General features: G+C 43.7%; 1 protein-coding gene across 1 annotated transcript in view; it reads right to left on the bottom strand.

Moving 5' to 3' along the window:
• Positions 1-21,423, bottom strand: part of GLRA3 (glycine receptor alpha 3) — a 111,645-nt gene that overhangs the window by 68,414 nt on the left and 21,808 nt on the right. Inside the window, exons 2-3 of the mRNA XM_015408142.1 lie at positions 12,245-12,372; positions 1,491-1,558 (exon numbers count right to left, since the gene is read on the bottom strand). Coding sequence (XP_015263628.1) covers positions 1,491-1,558; positions 12,245-12,372 — 196 coding nt within the window. The remainder of the gene's footprint in view (positions 1-1,490; positions 1,559-12,244; positions 12,373-21,423) is intronic.

Here is a 21,423-nt window from a genome sequence, read left to right as displayed (position 1 = left end):
AGGACCCTGTATATTTACCTCGCCATTTACTTCAATGGAAGGAGTAGCTCTATGCACATGACATTTTCCTTGCCATTGAAGTGAATGGGGAAGCCTGGTCACAGAGGAGTTGTGTATGTTTTGTTGTTGTTGTTGTTTCCATCCAGTCACAAATGACTTATGGTGATCCCATAGGGTTTTTAAAGGCAAGAGACATTCAGAGGTAGTTTGCCATTGCCTGCCTTCATATCACATTTGTATTCCTTGGTGTCCTCCCATCTAAACACTAGCCAGAGCCGACCCTGCTTAGCTTCTGAGATCTGATGAGACTGGGCTATCCAGGTCAGAGTTTACTGAATTTATTATATCAGAGTTTATTGTATCCCTGGATATGGGACAAGGTTCCTTGTGGTCACCAACTACTATCATATGGAACTGGCCTTGTGATGCGAGATAATGCTACCTTCTGTGTCCTCTGTGCATTACAGAAAACTTGGAAGGAGACCTGTTATTTGATGCGGGCCTCTTCTCCCTTGAGATCTGTAGCATGTGTAGAAGCCTCTGGTAAGGAGTCTGCCTTTTACTTCTTGCTGCTTCTAATTGTTTGTGCAGCCTTGAGACCAGTGAATTTAACTGCTTCTTCTCAGAGTTTCAAAGGACCTTTGGGAAGACCATGTTTGTTTCTTTACTTTCCATTAGGCTTTGATGACAATCGGAGAGTCTCTCTTGGTGCTTATGAACTTCCCCAATGCCTGGTACAAAGTGACTCCCTCTCATTTATTGCCAAGTGTTAACTGTACCTGATTGCCTTTGAGCCTTGCCTTTGAGCCTTCCCAGTTGGCTATGTAAAGTGCACAATGACCCCATTACTTCCCTCAGTCTTTGTGAACTCAGGGAAGAAGTAAAGGAGCATTCACTTGCGTCCCTCTCAGTGAAACCTCTCCAGTGATACTTTCTAAGGTTTGGCAAGATAAAATAAGACTTTTGTTGTTCATATGAGGAGTTAAGGGAGAGGGGGAGGGGGGAAATTTGTGGAGCCCTGATTGGGGTGGTACGTTCTTTTTCTATATTGAAACCTCTATCACTACTGCTGCCAGCACCCAGCTTTGCAGGAATGAACACCAATTTTTGAATTTAGGACTTGAATTGTATTATATAAATCTTGATGTTATAGTTTTCAAATAGCAAGGAAGTCTCCATATTTGGCAAAGGGACATGGAAGTCTCTATATTTGGCAAAGGGACAGTTGTAACTTTCACTGATTGGAAAGAACCATGCGTTCATGCAGGAGTTCTGTGAATACATGGAAGGGCATGTATGGCCTTTGAACATGGTGATTAATCCAAAATGAATACCTGTCTCTTAGAGCCTGCCTGTCCTTTGGTTCTCCTGCAGCCCAATCTGTGTATTTATATAGTCTCAATTCAGTGGTGTTTACTCCCTGGTGAATACGTGTGCATAGGATTGCTGCCTAAATAAGCTGAAATAGAAATGTTTATAAAACATCTTACCATGGTTGTTTCTGCAATGGATCCAAAACTGTTTATAAAAATGTTGCATGTGACGTTAACTGGAGGTCCTGAAAAAAATTAAAAGATCATCTAGTAATTACAGCACACACCAAAGAAAAGCTTGAGCTGCTGTCAAAATATATAAGGTTGAAGGAAGATGAAACAGTGACCCACATTTTTTTGAGAAATATTGCTTATTGGGTTAATGATTTCATTGTTTTTTAATTGAAATTCTCTTACATTCAGTAGCCATTTTCCAAGTTGCTAGATGTGTTATTCTTAAACAAGAAGAAACTTGTGGTATCTGAATAAAAGATCAGTACACCTTGGGCTAAGTTTCTGCTTTAATAATAGGTAGTGTGCTTGTCTCTTTCAACAGAATGCTGTATGCTGCAGCCTTTGAGCACAATGACTTAAAGTGACAAGGTTTCAACAGGTCTATTCTTTTAGTAAATCAAATCATATTTTACTGCCCTTGACAAGTTAGACAAGAGTTGTCAAGTTGAAGAAAAAGGACACACTCCCTCAGGTATCTGTCAAAGATGGTCTAGATGTATTTTCTGCCTTAACACAAAACGTTTGGAAAGGTACAAAAAAAAAAGCTTCCTTCTGAAACATGGCTCAGTTTCTTTCAAGTGCACTTGAAAATATCCCACCTTAATGCTGCTGGTTTTGAAGATGAGTGGCAGTTAACAGGTAGGCTCAAGTCAATTCAAAATCCTGAAAGACAGAATACTTTCTGCTTCCATGGGAGCTGTACAGAATATTTGTAGGGTTCATTCTTCACCTTGAAAGCTTCAGCTTAAGATGGAATGACGTTTCTCCAAAACTGCAACATTCTCCTCTAAATTATCTTTTGCTGAAAAACGTTAATCCGCTCATCTCTCTCAACAATGTATTTGCCAAGAGAGATGGAAGGATGGCCTCTTTTACCCATGGTACTTGCCACTTTAAAGGGGGTGAATATTTCCCCTCCTTTTTTGCATATTCCCTGAAAAATCAGTAAAAGTGAGGCCTGCTATTTGCAGGAAGTATGTTTCACAAAATATTCCCCTTGTCCTGTTCTCACTCAGCTCTAGTTCTACTTGCTGTTCCACTGAAAAGGCAGTGAAAGGATAAAAGAACCCTGTAACCAGAACCCAGGGGTGCATGTGCAGTGTTCTTATTTGCCTTCTGCATTGCTAAAGAGATGGTTATAGTGCTGATAATATCTTCCGTAGCAGAGAAGGAGTAATGAATAGTAGTGGGTGCCCTAGAATGCACAACCTGATGGAGTGATCTGGGCCTGCATTCTGCATTGGCTGAGAGGTGAATGCAGTTGCTGGATCCCTTTCTGGAAACACTGTTGTCATGCATTCAGTCAGCAGTTGATATATCTTACTCTGAAATGTTAATGTATCATCAGTAAGAGACAGAGTTTCGTTGTTAGGGTGACCTAAGAAGCAAGAGATGAGTCACAGGCAAAGATTTAAAGGAGGGTGGGGAGAGAGTGACAGTTACTCTTTCACATTAAATGAGGTTTCTTTTGAAATCCATTGGCTCTGTCCTTATTGCCACTCTGGTCAGAAAATGCATTTGCATTTATTTATTTATATTCCACTCCCCCCCCCAGTTGGAACTCCCCTCTTCCATTTTCTCACAAAAAGTATCTTATGAGGTAGGCCAGGCTGGAAGTTCGTGATGGGCCCAAGGTCACCTGGCAAGCTTCCATGGTAGAAGTGGGGATTCAAACCCAGGTGGCTCAAGGTCCTAGTCTGCTACTCTGTCCGCTGCACCACACTGGCACTCTATCAGGGACAATTCTGTTTCAGAGCCAATTAAAACCATGCAAAGAGATGTGTTCTTCTGCCAGTCCATCCATCCACTGTTGCCTGACATGCTCCAGGTTAATTGTATGCACATTTATTTTCCCTGCCCTCCCTGTCTCTTATGACTGTGTTCAGACCCTCCAGCTTACCACGCTCTGGAACTGCCTCTAATTTATGTGGGTTTCTTTGAAATGGAGAGGTTTGATCAGACATCCCCCCCCTCAACCCGCCTTACCACACATTTACCCTGTGGTTGATCAATCAGACACGACAGCCATGGAGTGGGGGCAGTTTTCCTTAACCATTTGTCGTGTGAGCATACACATAGGCACTTAAGGGAAGCAGCACTCCAAACTCCTGACAGGATGGCTACAGCTGGTGGCCAATGGGATTACTGGAGGAGGCTGCTGGGATCTGTAGTTCAGTGTGGGGAAAGTGTTTTTTAAACTATGCTTTTGAAAGCCGGGGGGAGAGAATTAAAGGGATAAGCCTCATCTGAGGAGGGAGCTCTCTCTGGTTCAGCTGGAGCAGGGAGGGGGATGAAGCTCACAAGTACTGCTTGAAGTGTATATCTACTTATGTGCACATCAGTAACAACAAAAAAGATGGCAAAACAAGAAGTCAGTGATCTGACTCCCCAAACAGCTTCACCACACAAGAGTGATCACACATTCACAGAAGTGCTGTGAAAATGGTAGGATACATAAATACTGGACTTTCTGTGGTGTCGGGAAAGTCTGGGGGTGAGTACGAGGGCTGACAACTGTGGGACAGGAGACAGATTTTGCCGTCTGGACGAGCACTTTAAATCCACTGGGGAAAAGCAACAAGAGGTCAAAGTGCTCATCTGATCACAACCTATGATATACATTTCAGATTTTCCACCCTCTGCTTGAACACTGTGCTTTGCCACTTTATTGCTCGTACAGTGTAATCCTATGCAAAAATATTTGAGTCTAGGCTCATTCATTTCAATGGATTACCATTGCATATTGGTTTCCTGCTGTGCTGCTCCTATACCATGATCTTAGCCTTATCCTATACCATGATCTAGCCTTATCTAATATAAGCCAAATGAATTTCTTGGAGTCTTTTCTAGATCACCAGGACTTCACCATTTGGACACCCTTTTCTACCAGATAATACTATCCATCTTTTCTGCAGTATCAAGCCTGGGCCTGTCCTTGCATTAGTGTTTGATTCAACAAAGATTGCAGATGGCTCTCTCCTACATTTCCTTTCTTCATCTAAAGGAAGATGAAGTCTTTGTGGTGGAATCAGAGGTCATTTGGGGGGGAAACGCAGTTCCCCCAGGTAAGGTACAGGGGGCGGGGCACATGACGAAGCCCCGCCCCCTGCTTCCGGCCGCCCCGCTTCCAGCCCTCATTCAGCCAGGAGGAGGCAGGAGAAGAGGGAGGGTAAGTTGCTTCCTCCCTGCCTCTCCCCACCCCTGCCTGCCTGGGGCCAGGGAGGGCCTTCGCGGGGCTTCCTTGCACTCCTGCCGGCCTTGCAGGTCCACCGCTGGGCCCCTCATGGGGCTCGGCAGTGGAGCTGCAAGGCCGCCGGTGGCGGCCGGGACCGTTGGGGGCGGTGTGTGTGGCCTTATGACACATTTCCGGTGATGTCCGGGGGTGTGGCCTTATGACACACTTCCGGCGATGTCAGGGGGTGTGGCATATGCTAATGAGTTATGCTAATGAGTTCCCCTAGCTCTTTTTCTATGAAATGACCCCTGGCTGGAATCATTGTAGGATGACAATCTTGTATTGTCCAGTGAAAGTCATGACATAGTTACAAGATGTTAACATGCCATCATGCTTTCTCTTTTTGTCTCTATCATTTGAGTTCCTATTTGTTGTATCTTTTGTGAGATATTTGAGCCATTTAGCTTATTTAGCTTATTAAGAAAACAAACACAAATCAAGGAACAATGAGTTTCAGAGCAAAGTGCTGGACTTCCATGTGAACTCACTGGATCTGGCCTTCAACAACTCACCTTCCTAACTGCAGATCCAACTAGCTCTGGGCAAAAATAAAAAAATGTCAGATCACAGGTGTAAGAAAAGGGGGGCTGCATCCAAAATAGCTCAGGTGTGAGTGAAAAACACTTCTTCTCAAGCAAGGATTCTGCAATCACTTCATGTTTCCTCCATGAGCTGTAGTCCTCTGTGCTGCATCCCATACTGTTTCTGATAGTCCCCCAAACCTCAAGGACACCTTTTTGGAGAGGATGGGAGATGCAGAAGTCAGGGGGAAAACAGAAAGATCTGTTCTGCTAGCAGAACTTGACTTGCAGTTTGATACAATTTGATACAATCCAAGGTTTTTAATGTATTTTGAGTATAATTTTAATATATGTCCATTTCCAAACTGTTTGAATTCTAGGAAAAGTATATGGAAGTGCATTCTGAGAAAATATGTGAGAATTAATGCATGAAGAGAAAAGCAACCTCGCGAAGAACAGCCATTAAGAACCATTAGATTATGTCTGAATGAATAAAGTAATGGTACCATTTGGTGATTACAAGGGTGCTTTGCCACCATTTTGCCATAGGCTAAAAAAAGAAAGAGAAGCTTTTAAAGCAAATTCATAATGAGCAAGTCTGTCATAAAGGATAAGCAAATCTATTGTTGCTGCTGCTTTATTACATGGAAGGCAATAGTAAGAAAACACTGTTCTTCACTATAAATAACTGAGGGAATACGGGGGAAATAATTCTGAAAGTCTAAAAACCACTGTAGGAAAAGCCTTCACAGCCTGTTTTAGAGGGAACAACTAGATGAGATGTTGGAGATTTACGGTAGTTCAAGACTTTGGTCCCTCACTTAAAAAGGTAGACATTGACACCAGTGCTGAATTGAACTAAAGTTTTATTCATTATTTAAGAGCTGGACTGCAACTATTTACCCAATTAATGTAGACACCTTAAGGGTCAAACTATACAATATGAGTTCTAACCAGTTGGGGTTGGGTTCCCTCAACCTGATACACTTTGCCTGCTACCACACAGCAGCTGCACATAATGTTTTTTAAAAATCACTGTGGGGTGCTGATGTGGCTTTGGACCATGGCATTGTGGGAGGAGGGGCTCCTTCCTTCCCCCTACTCTGTTTTTTTTCTGAAGCAAAATGACCCCAGCAGGAGTTATTGCCTCCCTTTTGGAGCTGCATGTACACAGAAGTCTGCATTAGCCACTCTTTGCATGTCATTTACTGCACACCAAAACTATACTGAGAGATGCCAATGAAAGCTATTCCCTGAGTTCAGAAGCAGCACTGAGAAAGTTCCTTCCCCAGTACTTGTGTCTGACAGCCCAAAGCATCTGGTTTGGTTACCTCTCCCTATTTTAAGATATTTCAGACTAGGATGTAAGGGGGCATTGACCTGAGGCCAGCTGGGCACAGATCCAAAAAATTCCTACTTGGCCCTGAAGTGACAATGCATGTTGGTTTTATTCCTCACAAGGGCAAAGCATTTTCACGTAAACATGAAAATACTGGAGTGGACATTCAATCAATTTTTTAATTGAAATGCTTATTTATATGTTAGGTGCCAATGAAATAATTCTAATGTTTAAATCCATTTTACAGATGTATAAATTACTGTTAAATTTAAGAAGTCTTTCTCTTATGCCATTTATCTTTAAAAACAATTTCTTATTGTGGAGTCCAAAAATGGAATGAAACTGTATTCAGAATATTTTGCTTCTGTAGTAATGAAAATTCATATGGAAGTTTCAAAATTTAGTAAAAGATATACTTAGGGTTGTGTGTTGGGAAATTCTTGGAGAGTTAGGAGTGAAGCACCTGGAGGTTTGGATTTGGGTGTGTGGGAGTCCTCAGAGGGCTATAATAGTATAGATCTCATACTCCAAAGCAGCCATTTTTGCCCAGGGGAACTGATCTCTATAGTCGAACATCAGTTGTAATTCCAGGAGATATCCAAGTCCCACCCAAAGGTTGGGAAATCTAGATATATTTATTCTGGGATATAGGCCTGAGTCTCTCAAACTGTGCAATTGTGCAGAAGATTTACCAAAGTCCATGTTTAAGAAAGAAACAGTATCAGATTAGATTTTTGTCTTTTTCATATCCCAGCAATATGAAAGAAGGCTTCCAATAGTGTGAAAATAAGAAATACATTTGGGAAACATGGCCAATGACATTACTTGCTGAACATCTACACTATTATGTACTGTAACCATATCATACGATAGTGATCACATGATGCTCATAACAACTTCCCCAATCCAGTTGCCAAATGAAATGCTAAACCATAAAGCTGCTAATACTTTCTCAGAAAACTTGAAAAAAAGCACACAGGAAAGACTGGATCTACCACATACCCCACAAATAAGTGTGTGTGTGTATGTGTGTGTATGTACAAAGAATTTGATCGTTCAAGCTCTGTACGGAAGAACGGCAGCTAATAAATATTTTAAATAAACAAATAATAAATAAATGCTGTTATTTAAGGCAGCAAAAAAAAAATAGTTTTCTGTACTTTTAGGAGTTATCACCTTAACTCTCTTGCTGCACTTTATTCCAATATTCCAAACCCTGAAAAGGGTTTTTCTATATTTATAATCCCCCCCAAAATATTACAGACCTTTAAAAATAAGACTTTATTTTGTTTTTACAACAAAAGAAATAGCATATTCAGTTTTATCAACCCCCCCCAAATATACAGCTTGACACCAATATGAGCACCCTACAGGAAAGAGGAAAAAAGACCCGCCATCTTAGAAAATGGTGGCTACAGGAAAAATGGCAGTCCTGATGCTGAATATAATCATGTATTTGTTTTTATTGACCCACAAAACAAATATTTTGACACCAAGGTGAGCATACTATATACATTTTAAATATTAAAATAACCATAACTGCCATCTTGAAAAATAATGGTTATAGGAAAAATGTCCCAAAATTGTCCTGAAATACACACAACTAAATTCTCTCTACATATATTTTTGTGGGGTATATAGTAGTCCAGGACTATAACTTTATTTGCTTAAAGTTTTCTTCCCTGAAGTGTGCCTTTAGACTGAAGCGGAAGTTTACATACTAATGGGAATAACTGTGGTAATTAAGTGAAAACAGCTTAAGCAACAAAACAGTGGGAGGAGGGAACAATTAGAAAGATAGTAAAGGAACAAAGTCAGGAAAAGTAATAGTAGAAGCACATACATAATTGTGCAAATTTCACTATATATCGACCTATTTCTTTTTTCTGACTTAAGCAAAACCTGCAACTATCCTAAGAGTGCATAGACCAGTTGCCCAAAGGGAGACGTTATATCAGCTGTTTGGATGCATTGGTTCACCAAAAGTCATGCTCATAATGACAAAACTTCAGGTTTTGAGGTTTGCAGTGCCATGGGGAAAATACAAATGGCCATAAGAGGCACTATGGGGGATGATTTAAAGGTGCTTTCATGTGACAGCCATTTTGTGCCTATACTAGCCCACAGTTACCTGAAGGGAGCAATAGTCATGCTTGATAGCTTAATCAAACAAATAGGCATCAAAGGATATTAAAATGTCAGGTGGGCTTCAACAAGAAAGTATGGTCAGCCTGGGGCATGCATTCCAGGATAGGGAGACATACAGTACAAAACTACCACCACCTTGGCTTTCTCTGAGACCCCCAAGAATATAGTGATCTCGTAGAGGAAGTCCTGGAAAGCATGATGGCAAAATGGCACTGACCTCTGCATGATATGCAAAATGATCCTGAAATAAGCCTTTTGCACAGAAAAGATTTAATTGTTTAATAACATCTACGGATACTAAAAATGAAGGACATTTTAACTTATTCAGTGTTAACTGATGTGAGATTCTTGCATTGTATGTTGGGGGGGGGGTTCTTACATTACAAGGGGATCCTGAGAAGCAGAAGTGGGTCTCACCTCAAACCTTTGAGAACCACTGGTTTAATATTAGTTTCTTTTACAGACAAAATATATACGCTGGCAGTAGCTGCCAGATATTTCATTCTGACATATACCCCATTTTATATAAAGTGGGGATGGACTGATGGAATCTAATTTTAACATTAAAAGAGAAGCATGATTGAGGAGAGTTGAACTCACCCTCCCATGGTTCATTGCACCTGGTGTTTGTTTCCAAGTCATGCAGGGTTCACGTGTTCATCCAAGGTTCTTTCTCCCATTTTATCCTCTCAACATATCAAGATGTAGATTAGGATAAGAAAGAGAGTTACTGGCCCAAGGTTACTAAGTGAACATTAATCTTTTAAATTAGGATTTGAATTCGGGCTTCTCAGGTCTGACATGCTAATTATTGCATTACATGGACTGTCTCAGGAGTGATCTGGATTGGGAGAATGGGAGTGACAGGAAATGGAGGATGGAGGGTACTGGTTCCCCTCACTTATGTGCCTCATTTGATGCAAGAAAATCATATCCCACCATTCCTTTTTTATATGCGAACAGGGTAAACTCATGGAAAATGGAGAGCCAGTGTGGAAAAGGATCTGGGAAAACTAGGATTTGGGAAGCCCAAGTTTGAGCCACTATTCTGCCATGGAAGCTCTCTGGGTGACTTGAGCAAACCACACTCTCTCAGCCTCATCCACCGTACAGGATAGCTATTAGGATAAAACAAGAGGTGGACCCGCGATACACGCGGGGGTGGGGTGGGGAGGGAGGCAGAGCTGCAAACGGCGGCTCTAGTGGGGGGATGGAGAAAAAGCCGCGAGGGGTAAGGGGTAGACCGGCGGCTCTAGTCTTCTTCCTACCCATTACCCCCGTTTTTCATTTTCAGGCCACGGCTATTTGCGGAAAGCGGGGTTCTGTGGTGCTTTTTTTGGGGTCATGAGAACAGATGATTCATACCAGTTTTCTGCCACCGCCAGCTCAGGGGATCCCCCCACACTCAGTGTTCATGAGAAGAGATGATTCATACCAACCGCCACTGCCAACTCCCCCGCCCCCTCGCCACCAGACACTTGCCCGGGAGCCCACGCAGCAGCCCCTCGGCCTCCATGGCTAGCTGAGCCGCTGCACGTCACACCCGCCCCAGCTCCGGAAGGTAAGGAATTGCACCAGCCAGGCCGGGAGGAAGGCGCTCAGAGCTGCTGCTTCTGGGGGCGGGACACAACGGCCATCCCAGATCGCCTGGCTCTCCGCCCGCCCGCCCTTTCCTCCTCGGCGCATCGTGGGCTGCTCGGCCCTCGCGGTTTGCTCTCCTTTCCCCCCGCCCCGGCTCCTTTTTCTCCTCCCCGCTTACCTTCCCAGTGGCAGCCCCTTTCCTTCCCAGTGGCAGCGGCCGCTTACCTTCCCAGTGGCAGCGGCACCACTTACCTTCCCAGTGGCAGCGGCGTCTGCTGCGGTCTCAGAGCGTCCCCTGCGCATGCGCAGGGGACGCTCTGTGAGTTTCGGGGGGATTTAAACATCCCCCTGATTTTTTCCCACCATTTAGGATTTTTGTGCACACGTGGGGACTGCCCCATGTGTGCACAAACCTCTCCCTGCCCCCCAAGTGCCCCCGAAGTGCGGATATAGATATCTACGCAGACGGGGCCACTTCGCTGTTAGATATATAGATGGCAGCTGTAAGCACTTTGGGTCTCCATTGGAGAAAAAAGTAGGGTATAAATAGGTAAATAGATAAATATATGGCTGCTTAGCATCTGGATTGTACCCTGTTATTTACACACTTTTGAATTCTTGAACATTGCCCCCCTTTCTCGTAAGACTTCTTCCTGATGCCTTCATGGATTACATATTTACTTGGATCACCAAAGCCTCGATTACCAGTAACAACGAAACCAAAGGACCCTTGGAACAATATATGTTCTGGGAATACTGTCTGGTATTTCATCATTGGGAATCAATGTAGAAAAATAGTCACCAAATAATATTTTTATTCAGTTAAAACTGTGTTCCTTTTGTGCTCATATGCCTTGTGATTTTTAATTTCTTCTAAAATAAAGTGTTTTTTTAATTGCAGTACTATTGAGCCCGTAGCTCCTTGCACCTAACAGCTTTGGTTGTGCTGTCCAGTAATTAGTTTTGGATTTGGATCTAAAGGTCTCTGGAAGTCAGTCTTCACTTTTCTGTAAACCAGAATTCCAAACGAGACCAAAATGTGATGTGGAATCCTGATTTCCAGGGCAAATGCAAACCACATGTGCTGGTTTAGATATAAGAACAAATTGTGTTTGCTCCCAACCCAGAAATAACTAATTAGTATGTGGTGTACGAGGGAGAAGAGAGAGGGACAAGGAGGGATTATGGGAGCAAGCCTGAGTTTATATTCGTACTGTTCCAAACCATGGCTTAGGTTACCTCTGAACTACAGCCCAAAGTGGTGCCACAAAGTCCTAGCTGTTCAAAATGCGACAAAGACTCTTGGTTGACTTTAAGAAGTTTACTGTGAATTGGCTTAGACTGGAGTAACTTTGTATAGGATTGCACTGCCAGAAACTGGCTGAATGAACTTATGAGAGCAGGAAAAGAAAACATTGGGGAAAGTCTGTTTGATCTTGATTTCTGTAATGCTGTTGTCCTTTGTCGTGGGAACATTACCAACCTGCTTTGCACAGGAGATAGACACAACATTCTGTAGTATTCATTTTTTTTTTGGTTCGCAAACATCACAGTTGCAAACATGAGAGTACCAGTTTTTCAAATAAGCCCCCACTGTGAACATTTTAAGCTTCACTTGTAGTCATTTAGCATCTAGTGTGCTCCCATCACTCAAAAATGTTACAAGAATGCACCACTCTAATTAAGCGATGGCATGACAACTTTTCTAAAAGCTTCAGCAAACAGAACAGGTTTTTGCAGAAGTGTGAAACATCAAAGTCTCCAACATATTCACAAAATGTAGTTTCTTGCCTGCAAAATATTTTGACTTTATGTTGCTCTTTGTACATGTGAAAATGTTATAGTCAGATCAAAATGTGGGAGAAGAAGTTACCTTTGAAGTTTGGTCTGATCCTTGCATCATAGCCCGACATCCTTCCCATTAATTTATCCAGGAAATCTGATGGGGACATTGGCATGCTACGAGATCTTGCACTGTCTGTTTCCTTCGTGGCCACCAAACTAAAAGCAAGGAAAACCAACACTTTAAATCACATGTGGATTCTTATGACTGAATAACCAACATTTTGGAGACTCAAACTTAGAGCTGCCAGGCTGCAGCAACCAGCTGGAGGTAGGGGGGGGCATGTGACTTTGTGTATACCATGACATAACCAGGAAAAAATGTAAGCGATATCAAGTTCATCTAGGAATCACTGAAAACTCTATGATTTTCTAGAGCAACATAAAATCATTCCTGTGACATGACTTTATTCCATTAAAAATTCTTCCCCTGAAGCTCAAAGAGGCAACAGACTACAAAGGATGCCAAAGGGAGGCCTCCTGTCACAGAGGTTGGCTTGAAAACCTTATTCAAACAAAATGCCCCTGAACTCACACTTGATGACTTCATAAGGAAGATATTGAACAGCAGTTGGTGAAAATTATTGTGGGTAGTAGAGGCTATGAGCAACAGAACCTGTTGGAATACGTAGTCTGGGAGAACAAGAGACAAGAGGCAGAAGGGAGACATTTTAGCTTGGGCATAGGCTGCTTCATTGAACGATGCGGCAGTTGTTATGCCCACTTAAGAGTCACAATGATCCTTGCATGGAAACTACATTGTACTCAGTAGCTTGATGCAACGATTATTTTACTTGGAAAAGAAATATGGGAACTGGCATTGTTTTTCATGATGTTTTTTTAAAAGATATTCTAGCAGAGGGAGATACTTGTAAGGAAAAATATATTAGGATTGGGAAGACAAACAAACATGAGCTGGCTTTCAATGCAAAACTCGTGGGAGGTAGTGATAGCTACAAGATCACTGAATACTTGCGGAACATAAATATTAATGGCAAGATGGTTGGATAATTAATAAAAATTGCATCTGGTTAAAAGCAATGGTCTACTCCTGTGAACTGAGGCTTTGCTGCTTGTATAAACAAATTAGATTTGCAGCCCACTTCAATACAAGTTTATTTAGAAGATCCCTACTGCATTCACTAGGACTTATTTCCAAGTAGGTGAGCATAGGACTTTGGCCTCAAATATTGATACCAGTGCAATGGCATGACCTGCTGGAGCTCAGACACCTTTCCAGTAGTGGAAGATCTTGAAACCAGTGCAATGGAGCTCAGACACCTTTCCAGTAGTGGAACATCAGCAGAGATATTTCAGTAGACCTGGAGACAAAATTGTCCCTGCAATTTAGGATCGCCAGGTATAGCCTAGCAAACAGCAGGAGTTGGAGTAGGTTGGAACTTCTGCTTTAGGGAAGGATTAGTGTCCTCGGTAAAATGTTAGCACCTTTGGTGGAACCTAGAAGTGACCTGATTATGCTGGGGGTGACACTCTAACATTTGCCCAAAGTTCTATGGTTTAACCAAAGAGATTTGGACGAATGCTAGAGCATCACCCAGACTGATGATGTCATTTCCAAGCTGCACCAAAAGCTAAAGCATCATGCCAAGGGTGATGGTCATGATTCCCAATTTCATCTGGGCATTTCCTCCTGCTGCCCAGCTGAGTGGCAGCTGATTACAGAAGCTGGACATGAGAGATCTTCCGCCCCCAGCAGGTAACCCTACTGCAATTGCACACTATTGCCACCCACTCCCCACCAATAATTCAGCTGTCTGACAAATATAGCCGAGATTGGTAGGTCTGTTCCATCTTGCCTGGTACAGGATCCTATATTTGTTCACACTGTTGCCCCTAAAGTTGGTCAATATGATTATGCCTTAAAATATAAGGTCTAAACTTTTCATTATTGTTCTGTCTTAAAGTGACCTATGCCAGCAAGTTTATTCATAGTTTGATATTTTATTCTTGTTGAAGTATTTCATGTCTACTCATATACCCAAGGCTGAATTCCTGTCCTTCAGTACATTCAGGACAGACGGAAAAGGAGAGTTGTGTAATGAGGTTTTGCATGTCCTATGAACACATTTGATCTACTGATCAGGGAAGATCAGGCTCTCCTCCAGGATACTTGCCTCATCTTGGCCTGCTGGATATCTTTGCAAAGGAGCCTGCATACTTAGAGCCCAGAATTACAACTGATCTCCAAACTACTTTGTAAACTTGTTTAGCTTGGTAAACATGGTTAATCCTCCCAGCATTCTTCTTTCCTCTTTCTCAGTCTACTTTTTCACTTCTGGTCCATATAGTTATCTCAGTTGTTAGCTGTAAGAAAATCAGTCCATGCATATATTAGGTCATTTTATATGATGAAAACTTATCACATAATAAACCAACATATGTCTAAGGTAGAATTTGGCTTTTTGCTGTTTACCTATCAAAAATCAAGTGGTTGAGTGCTGCACTATAAACTGGAAGCCACTTCACACACAGCTCCCCAAATAATTTGGCTTGTATCTCAAATACAATTCATCATAGTGTCAGCACCAACACCCCAAGCATAAGGGAAATTACTGGGGCTTTAATGGCTTTATCATCTAAATTTGGCACATATTGGTTGGATCTGACTAGTCTGCTGTATCTTAGCCAGTTCCTTTTTCATGCAGTCCCTGCCCCACTTGGGTTTTGTCCATGTGGATCCCACAATCCCATTCATAGTCTTTTAGTGATCCAAAGGGCCCACTCCTTCCTCTTCCATCAACAGAATCCAGTGGCAGGATCTAACCTGCTATTTAGTTCAAAGGCATTATTCACTATTATAAAAATAACACCTATGTAAATCTACTCTAATATTCATTATAATTGGTTAATTAACCAAACCTTTATTGAAATAATTCAAATAACTGGTTATATATGAGACTCATGAGGAAGTGTTTATTTTGAAACCCATTTGGACGGGTCTATAGAAAACTGAATAATAAAGTGGCTACACAACAACACTTAATCTATGACTCTTGTGCAGCACTTGCTTCCATACCACCACCACCCCACCAAGATTTCCCAGAGATGTGCACCAAATTCTTTGGTTAATTGTTTTAGGAAGGAAATTAAAAACCTTTCCAACTTTCTTTTGGCTAATACTTTCTCTGGCCTAAGTTCCTCAGAAGTTTGAGCTTTTAAACATTTGGTGTTTGTAATTTTGGTTTTATTACGGTAGTTGTACAAAAATAAAATAAATAAATGGGACTGGGTAAAGAAAGGGGTGAGGTAAAAGAAGTTGCATTCCCTTCTCAGTTGTGGCTTGTGAAAGAAACTGGAGGATTCTCTGTGTTTCTTTAAAAGATGAGAGCATTATTTTGTATATGACATAATAATTGTCACCAAGCAACCTAAAGTATGTCAGCTTGGAACAGAGCTTGCTATCTTTGGCTGAGAGATTGCACAAGTAGGGATGGGTGTGAACTAGCTTATAAAATAAAGTTCATGATGAATTTTGGGTGGTTCATGGTTCGCAAACTAATGCTCGTGGAAGGGTGATTATTGGCATGAACATCCCATGAACTTTCATGCAGTTTATGGCAATTTATGGCGGTTCGTGAAAGGATACATTTCTAGACAGGCAGTCTCTGGACAATTAAAACATTTACAAAACATCAAAGCAAGGGGGAGGGCAGAATTTTCCAGCCTTGGAAACACCAATAGGAGCCCTCCAAAGCTTAACAGGCACTGCTGGCTGCCAATAACAGAGGTTCAATTCTGCTCTATAGGATCAGAAAGCTATATATACGCTCAGCTTTGCAGCCTCTCCTCTGTTGGCTGTTGGCAGTTACTGAGAGAGACAGGGAACTTGTTAAAAGCAGAGCACATTCATTTATTCCCGATTGTGGACATCTCCCCTGCTGGGGTTTGGGTGTTAAGTGGACTCAGGGCTTTGAGCCACCCTGTCTCTCTGCTCACATTGGGCAGTGGGACTTATCTACTGGGTGCCTTGGTTGACGACCCACATTTTATACCATACTGATTGTGAACTCCTCTCCTTCACTGGGGTTTGGGTGTTAGGTGGACTCAGGGCTCTGAGTCACCCCATCTCTCTGCTCATTGTGAGTGGCAAGGCTTAGCTACTGGGTGCCTCAGTGAAGGATGTACATTTTATACCATCCTGATCGTGAACTCCTCTCCCTTGCTGGGTTTGGCGGTGTTGGGTGGATTCAGGGCTCATAGCCATGCAACAGAGGATGGGCCAGATGACAACCTTGTGTGACCAGTACTCCAGGGGATCAGCGTTGGCAGGCTCAGGGGGACATGGTGAGGTACTCCCTTACCATCACCTCTGCAGAATCCTCTGCCATTGCATGCCTGGCATCCCCGCCACTGCTAACCTCCCAGTTCACCACTGACAACCAATTGTGGGGCTTCTCCCTGGTTGGACTCTTTGAGGCAGAGATGCTGGGATGCAGCTCTTCCTCCCCAACCTCTTCCACCTGAGGTTGCCTCTGGCCAGGTTTGTTGGGTTGTAGCCTCCACACATCTTTGCAAAGCTCATGTTTCCATTGTAAGAGCTTTGCATTCATAACAGCAATATTGCTCTTAGTCCAGAAGTCACAGATACAGGCCAGCCGGTACTCCCCTTTCTTGCAACCTGGTGGTGATGCCCACCTGCAACCTCTCTGCCAAGGTTTTGATCAATGGGGGAATAGCAGTCTCCAGCTCCAGTGCAGAGACCAGTGCCTGGTTCAGCCTTCGAATCAGGGGGATGACTTTCCCCAGGGTGGCTGTATGGGCACAGATTACATTGGGGGTATCCTGGAAGGTCTTGAGGACATACACCATTTGGTAGAGGGTTAGCCAGACTTTGGAGCTGATGCTGAACTCCTCTTCCCTGTGCATTATAAGCATGGAGGAGAGAATATCCTGTGCAGTGCTCTTCTACTCCACCAAACATACAATAATGGCATAGGGGGAGCTCCTCATCACCCTTCCACTGCCTCTCATGCAGCAAATGGTCAGACTTGATGCACAGGAGCTGGCAGGTCTCAAGCAAGGACCGTATCTCAAGGGGGGGCAGCATCCCAGCTGGGCTTGAGAGTGCTGCCCAGCCCCAGAGCATCCTTCACTACCAGCTTCACTACCAGACAATGCCCTTGAGGCACACATGCTTCACCTCTGCCAACATGTTGGCACTGACATCCATGACCATGTAGCCACAAATGATGTTGCCACCACCCACCCACTCTCTCAGGATACTCTGTATCACAGTGGCATTATTGTGCACCATGTGGTCTGCAGGACCACTTGTAGCCCAGTGGCAGGACTGTCCTCTCCTGGGGCCTGGGCCATGCCCTGACAGTCCTGCTGGCTGCTCCAGAGGTCTGCCATGAAGTGCATGGTTCTGTCTTGTCAGCTCTGGAGACCTGAGCCTTGACCATCACCATTGCATCTGGCAAAAGGCTATGTCCTCCATGAGGTAGAAGGGTTGGCCATCCACAGCAATCATCTCGCTGACAAGAAGAAGGAGGAGGAGGAGGAGGAGGAGGAGGAGGAGATTGGATTTATACCCCGCCCTTCACTACCCAAAGGTGTCTCAGAGCGGCTTACAAACTCCTTTCCCTTCCCCTCCCCACAGCAGACACCCTGTGAGGTAAGTGGGGCTGAGAGAGCTCTTGACAGAAACCACTTTTTTTCAAGAACAGCTCTTATCAGAGCTATGGCTTGTCCAAGGTCATCCAGCCAGGTGCAAGCGGAGGAGTGGGGAATCAAACTTGGTTCTCCCAGATTAGAGTCAGTGCACTTAACTACTACACTAAACTGGCTCCGTGCACCAAACCACCAAACCGTGCACCAAACCACTACACCAAAGGCAAGTGACTGGTTCCTGGGCCCTCATGTAGCCCTTTTGACCTCTTGGAGGGTGGCCCACCTTGATGACCCTCCCATGGCAGTCTGAGTGCAGGGAGCTTTTCTTGGAGGGGACTTCTGCTCCCCCTCCTCCCTGCTGAAAGGGAGTGGACTCTTCTTCCTTCCACTGGCCATCACACTTTCCTCCATTGGCAACATATTGAGGTGCATCCTTTGCAGTTACTGATGGAGGATGGAGGAGGACAAGTGTGGGGGCTGCACACTTCCTGACATGGGTGTGGCACACCTAGCACTCTGCGACACAGGGGTCTCTGGGGAGGATGTGGAAATGTTTCCAAACTGTGGCCCCAGGATTGGAGAAGGTGGGAGGCACAGCTGCTTTCTGGCACTGGGCTGGGAGGGGCTATGGAAAGGTGTACTTGAGGTGTCTGAATCACTGTTGTCAGAGTCGTCCTTTCCAAAGCATGTTAGCAACAGCTGGTGTCTCAGGGAAGCACTCTTTTTCCTCTGTGGAGAGCCCTAGGATGGACGTTCCAAATGAGACCCCTGGTGATGCCCAGCTAGGGTTGTGCCCCAGTGGGCTGGTTAGGTGCCCAGGGATGGGGCTCTGTGGTACACAGGGGGTGGAGGACTTATTCCCCTCCTCATGACCACCCTTCACACCCACGTTCACCCTCATGGCACACAGAGGTGTTCACACTCAGGAGGGGTGGGAGGGTATAAATGTGGGAGGCCTTTTATGGGGGTCCATAACTGAGTCCCCAGAAATGTAATCTGCCCCTAACTTGGAGACATTGTAGAGGAGTAGGTGGCAGAGTGAAGTTCGCTGTGCGTTTGGTGTGTGTAGCTTGCAGGAGGTCCATTCTATAGAACTTTTGAACTGCACCTGGAATGTCTCCAAAAGCACTTTCCTGGCTTGACCTTAGTCCTTTTGGGTTTGCATTATCACAGTGGTACTGGTTTTGCTGGGCTTGCAAAAAATTCCCACCACTTTAGTTTCTACTGCAGGAATCCCCCGGGACTTTGATTCTGTTCTGCTGGGCTTCTATTGGCCTTGCTTTTTTTTTGCTGTTTACCCCCCTCCATTGGAAACAATGGAGGATGGGGGCACCTTCTTTGGGGGGGAGCACAACTCAAACCCCATAAATGCAATCCTAATCAAACTTGGAGAGCTGGTAGAGGATGGTCAGCTGGAGATTCTCTACAAGTTTGGTGTCTCTAGTTTGCATAGGATCTGTTCTGTACACTCCTGAACCTGCACCTATCATTTCCCTAGAAAGCATTTTCTGGGGGCACCTTGTGAGGAAAATTGTATCTTGGACCTCGTAAATCCAATCACCACCAAATTTGGAGGGCAGGTAAAGGAAAGTCAGCCAAAGATCTCCTGCAAGTTTGGTGCATCTAGATCACTGGGGGTCCTCTACCACATCATGTACCTTCCAAATGAAACCAGTTCATTTAGCATCTAAAAGTATGTGACAGCTCATGGTTTGTGAACCGGGCATGCCATGAACCATGAACTGAAACTCATGTTCCCAGTTTGTGCTCATTCGCATCCACAAAAGATCAGGCTCTTCCAGGTTATCTAAAACGGTTACCTCTGTATTTTTTAAAAAGTTGCTGCTTATCAGATTAATAACAAAATGTCAACAGACAACACATTGTTGTCTTTTTATTCAATTAACATAAATGGTTACAAGTACCTGCTTTGGATAACAGAGATTAAACACACACATTCACATCTACTAACATTCTGCATTATGTACACTTAAAGTACTATTAAGGTTTGTAGCAGAGGGGAATTAACATCCCTCTTTGCTGCCCCCCTCTACATGATCTCTGCACGTCTACTCTTGATCTCGCTCTGGCCCTTTTTTGCTTGTTCCCCATTCTCCTCCCCTCACTGATTTCAATTTTCCCTTTCTCTTTTGCTTCTTTCCCTCCTTCTGGCTCTGGTTTCACTTAACTGACCTCTTGACTGCTGCTCTGACTTCCCGTATCTACTTCCCTCCCCATGGCAGTTCCTTCCATCTCCTATCTCCAACATTCCATCACTCCTGTGGGGTGGGGGGAGACCACACAACAGTTCCACCTCCTCCCCAGGACCCTCAATACTGATTATAAACGCATGAGATTACATCATGATATCAGAACCTCCATTTTGGGTCACCTATGTGATCCCAGATCATATCACTGATATAGCCTCATTTGACTTTTCTAATTTGAAGTGGGGTTGTTTATTTTTACCAAAACACCAGGTAAACCAAGGTTTCTTCACCTAATTATTTTAAGGGCCTTCACAAATTTTAAAGATTATAAGCAAGGCATGGGGCTTCAGCAATGGTGTCTGGAGTTGCCCAGGTGACCCAAAATGGCATCCAAAATTTTGTAAGGTTGTCTTGCACAATCTTGATCACCATTTTTGAAGGTTTTTTTTTAACAAAAATACTTGCAATGTCTACCCTAGCACAGAGATCACTTGTATGGTTTGGGATTATTTTAACCCCCCTCCCCTTTTAAATTTTCAGATTTGTATGTAAATCTAGGGTTTCCTTGGAGATATAGAAAACTTTGCCCTACTTTGGGTGGTCCCTATTACAGATATTTTTTTCTACATAGGGGGCATACATGGCTACTGGATAAAACAAGAAATATTTTGGGATTCATTTTGTGTTGTCAGAGCCTTTTTTTTTTTATTGCTCCGGGCCAAAACCAGATATTTGCTGAATCAGGAGTTCTGCTTTAGTTTGAAGTGTTGTTGTGAGCCTCATAACTTGCATAAAATCATATATTTCTTGAAGTCATCTTGTCCCCTGCCAGATTATTCCAAGATAAACCAGATTATTCAAACATAAACATATTGTCATCAAGATTTATTTTATTTCAAAATTGCATGGACAGTGGACTAAAGTCCGCAAAAGCAGCAGTCTCAGGACACAACTGTCATATTGGCCCCACATGACAGGTGTCATGTTCAATATCTTAGGGCGCGATCACATGCACAATTAGCCACGCCATAAGCATGAATGCCAGGTGGATTTATAAGGCACAATCAGACACGAACATCTGGGAAGTGCCCTGCACCTGTTGGCAACTCATTTCCCTCCACCACAGAAGCGGAGTAAAAAGAAACCAGGGAAAGTCCAGTAGCAAATGGGTTGCTACGGGCCATGGACGGACTTTCCCCTGTCTGATTGCTCCAGCACGCTGTCATGGCATTGGGATGGTCTGATCAGGCCATCTTGACTCGGTGCCGTTGTTCCCCCCCTTCTCAGTATGTGCATCATCGCATACTCCATAGGGAGCCCTCAGTGCTGAGATGCGATTCATCGATCCCCCCATTTAAGCGCATTG

This window comes from Gekko japonicus, unplaced genomic scaffold (genome assembly GCF_001447785.1).
Source record: "Gekko japonicus isolate JY-2015 unplaced genomic scaffold, Gekko_japonicus_V1.1 scaffold109, whole genome shotgun sequence".
NCBI classification, from domain to species: Eukaryota; Metazoa; Chordata; class Lepidosauria; order Squamata; family Gekkonidae; genus Gekko; species Gekko japonicus.
This window is presented reverse-complemented; position numbering and strand designations above follow the sequence as displayed.